Source organism: Microtus oregoni, unplaced genomic scaffold (genome assembly GCF_018167655.1).
Source record: "Microtus oregoni isolate MIOR12 unplaced genomic scaffold, Mior012 000031F_ref0000149, whole genome shotgun sequence".
In the NCBI taxonomy this organism is placed as follows: domain Eukaryota; kingdom Metazoa; phylum Chordata; class Mammalia; order Rodentia; family Cricetidae; genus Microtus; species Microtus oregoni.
Genome location: NW_024543090.1, coordinates 19445550 through 19458069, shown reverse-complemented (window position 1 = coordinate 19458069; position 12520 = coordinate 19445550). Strand labels below are relative to the sequence as shown.

Genomic DNA, 12520 nt, shown 5'->3' with positions numbered 1-12520 from the left:
TGCTTAGCAGTCATCTCAATCCAGCCAAGAAAACATTGTTGAAGACCTTAGGGACAGTGTTTTAATGGTACCGTAGCTTTGGTTTAAAGTTTGGGTAGTGACAAGGACAAGGTAGCAAGCTGTAGAGAGGCAGTCCCTGTGAGCTGGAGAGGTTCCTTAGGGGCCCGTGACACTTTTGACTCCTAGATGTAATGAGGCAAGATTTTGCTCTGCCCAAGGTTAAGACTATTGGCTAATGGATGTCTTGACTTCTGCTCCCATCATGACTTCTCCTAACTCAACTCACTTCTGTCTAGTAAAATTAAGCATGCACTTTGAGTATAGAAGGCCTTCAGCCATGCAAATGATTGTCATAGCTCACACAAGGCAGGGCATCAGGAATCCCAGTGAATTGTGGGAGTTACATACTGGATATTCGTTCCCGGGGTAAGGTAAGGAGAAGTCATCTAGTCCTGTATGACCTGAACATCTACTCAACCTGGAACCCCTTTTAGCTTCTTTTTGCAAAGTTGCAAACCTTATGCCCCAGTCAACTTTATTTTTCTGGGAAAATGGGGTGGGGGTGCAGACCCTCTCTTCTGCAGAACTAGAGCCCTGGCCTGGTTTCAGGAAGGGGAAGGGATAGATATGTGATCAAGGCTACTCCAGTGACTTGCCCAGGACAAAAGGGACCTTGTCTCTAGTATCCGGAAGCAGGAATCTCCCCAAATCCTCTAACAGTAATTGTCCAACAAAATAGAGAAATCAGGACCCTTATTACCAGACACCCACTAGAAATTAGAGCAGTGAGGTTGGTCTTTCTCCTGGGCATTTCCACACCTTTCTTTTTTTAATATTTATTTATTTATTTTTATTTATTTATTATGTATACAATATTCTGTCTGCTTGTATGCCTGCAGGCCAGAAGAGGGCACCAGACCCCATTACAAATAGTTGTGAGCCACCATGTGGTTGCTGGGAATTGAACTCAGGACCTTTGGAAGAGCAGGCAATGCTCCTAACCTCTGAGCCATCTCTCCAGCCCCTCCACACCTTTCTAACTATGTTAACGCCACCACAAAAGCCACCGCCTCTTCTCAGGGCTGTTTGCCTTGCCCTTCATCACACGTGTTGTTTTTCGTTCCTCCAATCCTCCCAGCTTCTGACCAGCAAGTGGAATATGGAGGGGCAGATCCAGGGAAAGGACAATAGCCCAAACACTCTTGAATCCTTAGTTCAACTGGGGCAGCTGTTAAAATGAACACTAATTACTTTATAGCCGCACTCTTAAGATCTGTTTAACTAACGAACAAGGTTAAAAGAAGTGATATGAGCCTCGTAAGTGTACTATCCCAGTTTGAGTTCAGATGGCTTTTTTCTCTAGTCCACCTGGAATGTATTTATACTCTTGTTGGCAAGGGAATGCTCTCCTTCCTTCCATCTGTCTGTCTCGCTTTGTGGTCCAGGCCATCCTCCAGCTTGCAGTCTCCTCACCTCAGCTTGCTGAGTGCTAGGATTACAGGCAGGCGTCACCACACCCAACCACAAGTAGATGTTTTCTGACAAGCAATTCGATTTTATACCTTAGTTCACTATTCAGTGTGTGCTCAGATTTAATGAGGTTGGTGATGTTGGGCAACACCTTGACAGATAACCCTTTAACCGGCTAGTGAAGTGTCGTTAAGTGACAAGTCCTTTCTCACAGTTTATGTGCTGTGCTTCACAATTACCAACATGGTAGTTTTGGACGTATCTCCTGCCTTGCTTATGCCTGTTCTTGGGGAATCATTCCTACCCCCAATTCCGCCTGAAGCATTGACTTGGTTGGCCATGTTTATACTATGTGAGCCTCACTCTAGGAGATTAGACTAGTGGTGGACACTTGAACCTGACATAGCAAGTCCATCAACTTGACAACGATATAAAGATACCGTGTTGAAAATTTGATCTAAAGGTCAAAGTGTCTCTAGTCACTGGTGGGTACCAGTTGCACAGGCGAGTGGAGCGGTGGAGGGGAGAGAGTGGATGGTGAGGATGCACCTGGAAGGAGCACATGAAGAGGCCTGGACCGGAGAGTGATGAACCCTTGACGGGGCTCCAGGTAGCTCAGCTCCAGACTCCAGAAAGCCTGTTGAACTTCATTTCCTGCTCTTGCTGTCCATTAAATGACCTCTTAGACTTCATACCTGTAACTTTGTCACCCTTTTAAAGAAAAATTTATGTGTATGTCTGTATGAGTGAATGCTGTGTGTATGCAGGTGTGTATGTTCATGCCTGAGTATGCACAGAGGCCAGAAGAAGACTTTGGAGTCCTTGGAGCTGGAGTTTACAGGTGGTTACTGGGGTCCAAACTCATGTTCTCTAGATTGGTGCATGCCCTAAACCTTAACTAAAATAAACTAATACCCATGTGCTGCCAGCAGGGATTGGAGAGTTGTAAACTTTTGTCTTGGTAACTAAGGTGGAATGTTTTCTTGTTGTTTATTTTGAAGGAGAAGTAGTTTTCAGTGAAAACCTTTTTACCTTCGCTCTTGCAGTTGATGATCTAGGACGTTCTGTCTGCCCACCCACTCTCCCTTGTGATCTGGAAATGGTTTTTAGATGGTGTTCTTCAGGAACTCTGTTGGGGAAAAGATGCCTGACAACTTAAGCTCACATCAAAGTCCCGGATTGCTTCTGCAAGCTTGTAATGGTGGATTTTACGGTTGTTTGCACTACGCACCTAATCTCAGTGGCTCTGTCAACAAATCCGGTGCCCAAGTAATTAGAGACTTTTATGGCTGGGGAAACTATAGATGTTGAACACAGGAGAGGTAGGGCTGGGAGTGAGGCAATCCACATCTGTTTCACCTCCAGCAATCAAAATTTCCCCTGAATCAGATTTACTTCCTATACTCAAACTGGCGTTATCTGGGCGGGGAGTGTAAACAGTGGGCACCCTGAACTTTGGGTTCAGAAACTTTGGCTGTAGTGTTTTTATTTTATCTTATTTTTTAATGAGTTAAAAGAAAGGATACTGTGTTTATCTAAAACATAAATCTAGTCTGGGTCAAGATTGAGGATCAAGTGAAATACTTCATGGAAGAGATTTTTTTCCCTTCTTGAGAAGATGGGTAGAAAGGAAAAGAGCATCAGTGTGGAAGAAGACACTTGGAGAAGGAGAGAGAGAGAGAGAGAGAGAGAGAGAGAGAGAGAGAGAGAGAGACACTATTTACAATGACTTCCGTTCAGATTCTGGATCCAAACCATCTGTGTTCAACAAACCCCAACTCTACTACTGGGCAGCTGTAGACATTGGACATTATTTAACTTATTGGTGCCTCATTTTCCATATCTATAAAGTGAAAATAATAATAGTAATGATATCTATCTCTCAGGCTCACTCCAAAGATTAAAGAAATCAGTGCATATAACATGCATAGAGAAATATCTGGCCTAGAGTAAGTACTTAGAAAATGTTAATTATTACTGTTTTGCAAGATATCAGATAGTGCCAGTCAGACCAGTAAGGTGCCTGAGAATTAACCCTACATGTGCTATATGATTTCTCTGATGAAACAAAGCCCAATACCTTTACTCTGATTATTTTCTGTGTGCACGATGACTAATAAAAAATATTCAAAACAAAAGAACTCTGAGTTAGATGAGACAGCTGAAGAATACACATTTTTCTTAGCAGTCTATAGAGCTTCTCTAAAATAGATCATACAGCAGGACCTAAAGCAAGTCTTAATAAGTATAAGAAAACTAATAATTCCTTGTCTTCTCTCTGACTGCAGTGGACTAAATCTAGACATCAGTAGCTAAGAAGCTACAGAACTGCAGAAACTCAAGGAGATTAAACATTGCACTACTGGACGATAGCTAGGTTCTTGAATAAATCAAGAAGGAAGCAAAAATCCAAGAATTGAATGAAAATGAAAGCACACATACCAAAAACATATGAGATACCATGAAAGCAGGCCTTTCAGGGAACTTTACAGCTCCAAGTGACACATGAGAAATCAGATCTAAAGCAAACAACTAGCCCTGCACATTAGGGTCCTGGGAAAATAAGAACAAGCCAAACCCCAAACAGGAAGAGAAATAAGATCAGGGTGGAAATTAATGGACTAGAAATGAAAAAAGAGAATTCATGAATCTATGAAATGAAGAACTGGAAAGATGACCAAGTTCAACAAACTGCTAACCAAAATTAAAAAGAGAGGCAAACCAATAGAATTAGAGTTGAAAGGGCAGACAGTGCGGCACACGCCAGGAAACTTCAGAAAACCATCAGGATATAACTTAAAAATGTATAATGCACTAAGCTGTTAAATCCAAAATATGAGATAAATATTATCAGACTTGTAACAAGCAATGAGATTGAAACAGCAATATAAAATTTCCCACCTAGACAAAGGGAAGGACCAAAGAAATTTGCTGATGGATCCTACCAGACTATTAAAGGTGAACTGACGTCAATCATCCTCAAATTACTCTGTGAAACAGTGAAAGATGGAGTGCTGCCAAATTCTGCTCACAAAGCCAGCATCCTCCTGATACCACGAGCAGACAAAGACACGACAACAAGCAAAGGTGTGGACCAGTGGTAGCAGGAGGATGCTGACTTTGTGAGCAGAGTTTCATCATTCCATGGAGCACACAGATGTAAGAATCACCAGTAAAATGCCAGCAAACCAAATTCAAGAACTCATCAAAAGTGCCATTCACCACAGTATGCTGCTTTCATCCCAGAGATGCAAGGGTGGGTAACACATGCAAATCAATAAATGTAATATGTCATAGAAATCATACGAAGTAAATCACATGACCATTGAGATGTATGTTGAAGGGCTTCTTGTCAAAGATCCAGTAATTTTTTGTGACAAAAGTCCCAAAGAGACAAGAAAGAGAAGGAATGCATTTCAAGATAAAGGATATCCATGACAAACCTGTAGTCAACATTATACTAACTGGGACCAGACCGGACAGCCACATGGGGAAGAATAAAACTATATCCTGTCCGTCTCCTACCCTGCATGAAATTCAATTCTAAAAGAATCTAGTGCCTTAATTTAAGTCCCGAAGCTGCAAGGGGAAAACAGCGGAGAAAATAGTTCAAGATATTGGCACAGGCAAGTGCTTTCTCGTCAGGGCTCTAGTTGCTCAGCCCCTGAAATGAAAAGCTGTGTAGCAAAGGAAAACATTGAGAGAAGAGGCAGCCCACAGAACGGCGAGGATTCTTCTGTAGCTGCACACTTGACAGAGCGTTAATATCTAGAACACACAAAGAACCCCAGAAGTTGAACAACAACAACAACAAAATCAAACAACCCAGCCAACAGATGGGCTAGGGAATTGAACAGACAGTTCTCAGAAGATGAAACACAACAAACACGAACAAATGTTCTCTCTCACTAATACGCAGCTTCAGAGGAACACAAATAAAAATGGCACCGAGATTCCATCTTACCCCACCAGGATGGCAGACATCAAGAAAATAAGCAACAGCACATGCTGGCGGATGTGGACATAAGAGAACCTTATGTATTGCTGGTGGAGATCTGAATTGTTGTAGCCACTGTGAGAGTCGGCATGGAGGTTTCTCAGAGTAGATATGCCGTATGACTCAGCCACATCATTCCTGGGTATTTAACGGGAGGAATCCAAGTTACTGTATTACAGAGATATTTACACAGCAGTGATTATTATAGTATTGTTCACAGTAGCTAAGTTATGGAGCCAACCTAGTTGTCCAACAACTTGGCAGTGGGTAATTTAAAAAAAAAAACTCATAAAGAACGAAGCTGTATTGTTGGAAGGAAAGTGGATGCAACTGGAGATAATTGTATGAAGTGAATTAAGCCCGTCTCAGAAAGACAACTATTGGTTGATTTTCTCTAACTGTGACTCTTACACACACACACACACACACACACACACACACACACACACAGCAATGATATAAAAGTAGAAGTCAAACTGCTTAGGGGAGCAAAGGGGCTAATAGGAAGGAGAGAGAAGGAGCCGCATGGGAAATATCCTCAAAGTACATACATACTTTTACAAAACCTTTAAAAAATAGAAGGAAAGAGGACTTTAAAAGGGGCAACTGAAATGAAGAAGGGAAGAGGGGCTTTTGCTCTCGGCAGCAGCGGGATCATGCCTAGATGCGCTGGATGCAGGGATGACAAGAGTAGCTGGTTCATGACAAGTGTGGAAATCAGCTGTCGTGGACAGTGGATTCTTGGAGGTGAGTGCTTGACCAGGTTCCTAGACTTCTTACACGGAATGGCTTAGTCATGGAGCTTGCTAACTCAGGGGTGTCATGAGCAATCTCGACGAAGCCTTGGCCGTCATAGTCAGGGATGGCAGTATAGAGCCCGAGTGTAGTCCAGCCTAGCATCCGTGAGCAGCTAAGTACTTTCCAGAACACTCTGGGCCTCCTTCACTTAATTGATTTCTACCATAGCCATTTATTGAGTTTTCCATGGGGAAGGCTCTATTGGGAACCACGAGATGGGATAAGTGGCTCGCATGGCATTTTCTGATTTACACTGGCACCCAGAAACACTGGGCTAAACTTAAAATTTCAAGATTACTGTATTTGACTCACTTCTGCTGGTAATGATTTTGGGAGAAAAATGATAACAGTTCACCACTGTATTGTGGAGAGGCTAAAGAATACAAGTTTTATTTTTAAAATTGTTTTTGCACCCATAGTCAGCTACTCTCCTGTGTTAACAGGGAAGTGTAGTCTGCACTGGTTTTTGTATGTTTTTCTTTGCATTTTGGTGGCACTGCGGACTGAATCCAGAGCCTGCACGTGACGTATACTCCCTGCCCCCTGCACGTGATGTATACTCCCTACCCCCCAGTGGCACCTCCGCCCTTTATCTCTTTTTAAAAAAACAGTTGCTTATAAAAAACCATTTCAGAGGAGTTAGTTGAAAGCTCATCTTCGGTTCTCCATTTCCAAGGTCTTTGTTTGTCCTACAGATAAAAATCACTTTTCTTTTGCCTGGTTCTCCCTCTTCCCCATCCTCTGTATGTGTTTGACTCTGCACCCCTCATTTTCATAAAATATTTTGCTCTCCTCTCAGAGTTCATAATTGCTTTACTCTTCTGGGTAGCTAGCCAAAGTCATCGTCAGAATTTCCAAGCTTCTAATCTATCAGTGTTGCTCTTGGAAACAGCCAAACCTAGACGATTCCTTGCCAGTTCCCCCTCCCACCTGCTCCTCGGAGACCCGACTTCCATAGTCCTTTATTCTCTTGCTCCAACTGGGGCCAGTTGTTCTGTTGTCTGACAACTTCATAAGGACAAACGTCTGATAAGGGTGTTTATGTAGTGGGTGTTTATGTAGTGCCTTCTTTCTAAACCAGCTGTCAGTCCCCTCCTTGTGAACGTTTCACGTAAGCAGCACTGGAAGGTGTATTATAAGCCCTTACTGCTGTATGAGGACTGCCTTTGCTGTCTAGTTAATTAGGTTTGTATAGTAGGGTGAAGGAGATGCCCTGAAAATAGGACTAATACCACATCTGGATTCTGGAAGTTATTTATTAAAAGTATGATTTGCTATATTATACTTCAACTCCTATTTCTTCACATGTATATTGACTTCAGGTTAAGCTATCTGAATTGTATTCCAGATTATCCCTATGAAAACATTTCTAGACAATTTCTTATTATTGTCAAACTCACAGTGGTTGCCACTGACTTTTTATTTTCTTAAAAAAAATTTTTCGTTTGAGACAGGGTTGCAATGCTGACTGGCCTGGAACTCACTATGTAGATCAAACTGGCCTTGGACTCATAGAGATCCACCTGCTTCTGTCATCCTGAGTGCTGGGATTAAAGTTGTGCATAACCATGCCTTGAGTGACTGAGTTTTACAGATTAGATCAATGTAATTTGGAAAAAATATGATCTATTTTAAAAGCATGATATAAAACTTGTCTACTCTACTGCTTGTTAGTTGCCTGAGAAAGGGTAGGGGAGAGTAAGGAGTCAATTATGCTTGTTCTAATAATGGCGAGACCAACCAGTACTGTACATGTGCCTATACAGCATATACAGAATTTTAGCTGCTTCTTCTGGTTTTGGGGTGTGTGTGTGTGTTACTGGGGATTGAATTCAGGGCCTTGTACACAGTAGTTAGGTACTTCCCCACTGACCTTCATATCTCATTCCTTCTTTGCGGATATTCACAGCAGGCGAAGAGCATTGCTGAGGTAGAAGTTATGGCCGTTGGGATTGATGAGTAAGCTTTCTTATGGGGCCTGCTTGTTGTTAGGTAGGCGTATTAGTTAGTGTTTTCTTCCGCATCTCTGAATGCCGACTTACTGGAGGAGGGCACTTTTTCATTGTGTTTCAGTGAAGGAAGTCATTCCTTTCTGAACAGGTTCAGTTTTGTGTTTCCTCAGAACATCACTGGAAGAAAACTGCGGGGTTTTAATGTCAATCACATTTGTTTTTAGAGAATGTCACACATATTGTCAACACACACCAGCCACTCCGTAACTCAGTTGGCAGAATGCTTGCCTACCGTGTGCAGAGTCCTGGGTTCAAGTCTCTGCACATGACAGTACAGGAAAAAGGGTTTTTAAATTCATGTCTTGTTTAAAACACTCATCCCTGGATAGTATTTACAAGTGGAGACTGAATATGTGTGATCAAATCTTTCTTCCCGGATACGCTGCTCTGGGAATGCCCCTGGCCTCTGCCGAGGCCTGTCACTTGGAAGCAACCGCACAACTCAGGATGGTCCACACCTTCAGCCTTCCTCTTCTGTCCTCGACAGTATTGTCTACTGAAAGCAGTGGACAGACACGTGAATGGTGAATCCCGGGGGTGGAGGTGGGGGTGATGGCGGTGCCTTTGGTCATGGTTTCCCCCAGTTTCAGAATTGAGTGGCATGCGGTCTTCCCCGAGGACTGGGTGGAGACAGAGGAATTCCGACAGGAAGTCATGGAAGGATTCCTTTCCGTGTGACCCAATGGAAGGTGCTTTTTCTTCAGCTCCAGTTGTTTCTCCGTGTGTGGAGGGTGCTAGTGGTTCGTTTTTCTAAAATCAGTGTTGTATGAGTTCATCCTCCAGACTGCTCTGTACAATTGATTCTGAATTTATTCTGGACATTACTGTCTAGCCTCCTGCAGCTGGAAAGACTTCAGAACAACTTTGCTTCCTGTTTGCACGTGTTGGGTGTGTGTTTTCCTGACACTTGAAGTTCCACTGTATTCCTGGATGCTTACCCAGGATAAACACGTTCAATCAGCCAATTGACCGTGAAAACTTCTGATCTGTCTCCTCAGCTGAACACACGTCTCTCCGAGGAGCAGCTGAAGTGTCTTCTGGAGGATTGTGTATCCCAACAGAAATGCATCCCTCTTGCCCTTTCTTCTGGAGGGGAAAACAAAGACGTTGATGCAGCTCCTGAACCTCCCCAGCTTTGCCCATCCACCCCCTGCGGATTACCAGATGAGTCCGAAGTCGAGGTCCAGAAATCCCCGCTAGATGATGCAAACAGGCTTGAGGACGAGGGGTGTGGACCTGCCGTGGGCTCCTATCTCACCAGAGCCTTGGCTGGGCACTACAAAGCAGAAGCTCTCATGGCAGACATAGAGACCATGAAAGAGCTCCAGTTCGCCAAGGAGGAGGCTTTCAGCGATGCAGCGGACTATTTTATGTCAAAGACCGTTGGTATTGGGAGACTGAAAAAGCCCCCTTTCTTGGAGGATGCCCTGGATGCCATCGATGTGGAGTCCTCTTCAGAAGACCAACAGCCAAAGCCTCATCCAGAGGAGCCAGCAGCAGTAGGTAGGCTGGAGAGCGTGTGGTTTGCGAACATTTCTCAGAGACATCTCAACACAGTGATCCTGTGGGCTAAAGTAGAGGAGGGTGCAATGACGCGCATCTAACGTCAGCCCAGGCGCTGCCATCAGGAGCGGGCAAGCCTAGGCGCGTGTTTATAAATGTTTTTAAGAGGTGGTGGCGCAGGCCTTTAATCCCAGCACTCGGGAGGCAGAGGCAGGCGGATCTCTGTGAGTTCGAGAACAGCCTGGTCTACAAGAGCTAGTTCCAGGACAGGCTCCAAAACCACAGAGAAACCCTGTCTCGAAAAAACCAAAAAAAAAAAAAAAAAAAAAAAAGAGGTAAGGAGTGGTTAACGCGCTCAGGAGTCTTCATTGTAATTCTGCCATCCTGAAGACAGTGTTGATTATTAGACACAGAGAGAAAGCGTTTTGAATAGCAATAAGTAATTTAAAAAGATTTCAGCCTCTAAACTTTAATAATAAAATTGGCTCTCAGGGAATGTGTTTGTAAAAGACCATGCTCAGATGTAAAATGCCTGCCCAGACCACTTTTACATTTCCAGATATAATGCATTTTACAATAGTGCAATGGCTCAGGGCCAACCACTATGAATAGCTTTTAACACAAACAAGTATTCAATTACTTATCTGTGTCAGAAATTGATGTCATAATTTGTGAGCCTATTTAAACAGTTTAAGCTTTAATCTCTAATGTAGCCTACTCTAAAATCCATTCTCTCTGTTACTATCTATCTATTTATCATCTATCTATCTATCTATCTATCTATCCATCCATCTATCTATCTAATGTCTGTCTATCCATGTCTATTCCCTTTGAGGTCTATGATTGGTTGATTTTGAACTAACACCCACCCCAGTCCCGTGTTTCTGCCTGCTGGGCCGCTTGACAACCCCAGGCTCATTTCTTCATCTTTCCCTCTTAACTCACATTTCCCTCCTGGTTCCTGTTTCTTTAACCACTTGGGATGAGATTACAGGAGAAGCAATGGATGCTGGGAGATGGGAGGTGTGATTAGAGGTTAGCCCCCAAGCGTGAATAGCCCTTTGCTGGGTGAGATTTGAGCACTGCACAGAAGAGGACTCAAATTCACAAAGCATAGGGCATGAATGTGATGCTATAGCCCCTTCCTTACCTGTCCCAGCTCCCTCTACATCCTGTTTGATACTTCCTTGTAACTACAATGTCACCACAGTTCTTTACGTTGAACCTCTGTAAGTTTGCATGCTCTGAGTATTTCCTGAAGATGGCATTATAACACACACTTTCTGTGCTTGCTTTTTACACAGAGCACCGTGTTCCCCAGATTTACCCATGTTGCAGCATGTATCCCTGCTCTGCTCTTTTTACTTTGAGTAATATTCCCTTGTATTGATACAGCCCATTTAATCTATCTGTTCATTAATTGATAAGTTCTTGGGCCCTTTCCACCTTTCAGCTATTACATATAATGCTGATATAAATATTTAAATATGAAGTTTTGTTGGGCATTTTTTTGTGTGATGTTTTCCCTCGAGCTCGGGCATATACGAAGGAGTGGAATTGCGAGGTCTATAGTAACCTTTTGAGGGCAGACAATTTTTGACTACACAACCTACAACTTTCTCCTGATTCCCTTTTTATTGTCTTCTCTTATTTGATTTCATTGTGGTTCTACCTTTTTTTGCTAGCCCTTCTATCAAAGACAGAAAACTATGTTCCATTTGCGGAGCAATTTTCCCCCTCTTTTTTAAGAGAAAAAAAGGCAGTGGGTCCTCATGAATCCTACATGCAGCGTTTACTTTTGGCTTCAACCTACTCCTCAGAAGCTTCGTAGAAAGCTAAAAGGTAATTTTTACGTCTTCCCCTAAATCTTCAATTTTTCAACCCTCAATTGTTTTCTGAACTATAGCCCCAGTGAAAAGAGAGACCTTATTTTCCCTGTTGATGTCGTCTGCAGTTTTTGATAACGACTCTATATCAGCAAACAGGCTGTGGTCATTATATTATACAGCAGAATGAATGACTTAATGCTTAACAGGCTGAGTGATTTTTATTAATTATGCGTGTATTCCTGGTTGCATAATCACTGTAGTTATTTTATTAGCAGATACACAGAAGCCTGGAGATGCTGTGGATGAACCAGAAGAACGGGAAGCATGACTTTCTGGGGTTTAAGCCTAAGAAAGTTGGAAATGAAGTGGCGTTATCTATTTTTTTCCTGAATTCTTTGTAACAGTGAATGCGTCATAGAGACTATTCCCCAAATGATCTCAACGTTTGAATTCCTTCTTTGCTGATTACATTCTTTTGATAGCTTTGAAACTTGGGGTGTAAATGTTTGCTGGTTTTTATTCATTGAAATTCCTGGGAAAATTGTTTACAAATGTATCGCTAATGTTACGATCTCAAGGATACTCTATAAGAACCAACATTGTAACATATACACAGGTGGTGTGAAGTCTAGAGGACACTAGTTTATTGCTCTCTTTCATTCTGTTGGGGGCAGTGCAGGAGATGGAATTCAGGGCCTTGTGCATCTGGATGCAAACGTTTTGTTACTAAACTGTATCTCCAGCCCACTGTGTTGGGCTTATGTGTTTCCATTCTTTATGATTCAGGTGGATTGTGGCCACTGTGGCTTTTTGTTCTGCCTCATTTTCCCTTCTCTGTGCCGTTCTGATTGTTTTTCCACAAGTACAGCTTGCCTTGGGAAGAAATGAATTCCCATAACAAAGGAAAGTTG

At 42.7% G+C, this 12520-nt stretch overlaps 1 protein-coding gene across 1 annotated transcript in view; it reads left to right on the top strand.

Moving 5' to 3' along the window:
• The window catches only part of Fsip1 (fibrous sheath interacting protein 1), a 111881-nt gene extending 99646 nt beyond the window's left edge, over positions 1–12235 (top strand). The window contains exons 10-11 of the mRNA XM_041679212.1: positions 9276–9780; positions 11882–12235. Of these exons, the coding sequence (XP_041535146.1) occupies positions 9276–9780; positions 11882–11937 (561 nt within the window). The 3' untranslated portion in view covers positions 11938–12235. The remainder of the gene's footprint in view (positions 1–9275; positions 9781–11881) is intronic.
• Positions 12236–12520: the final 285 nt, after the last annotated feature.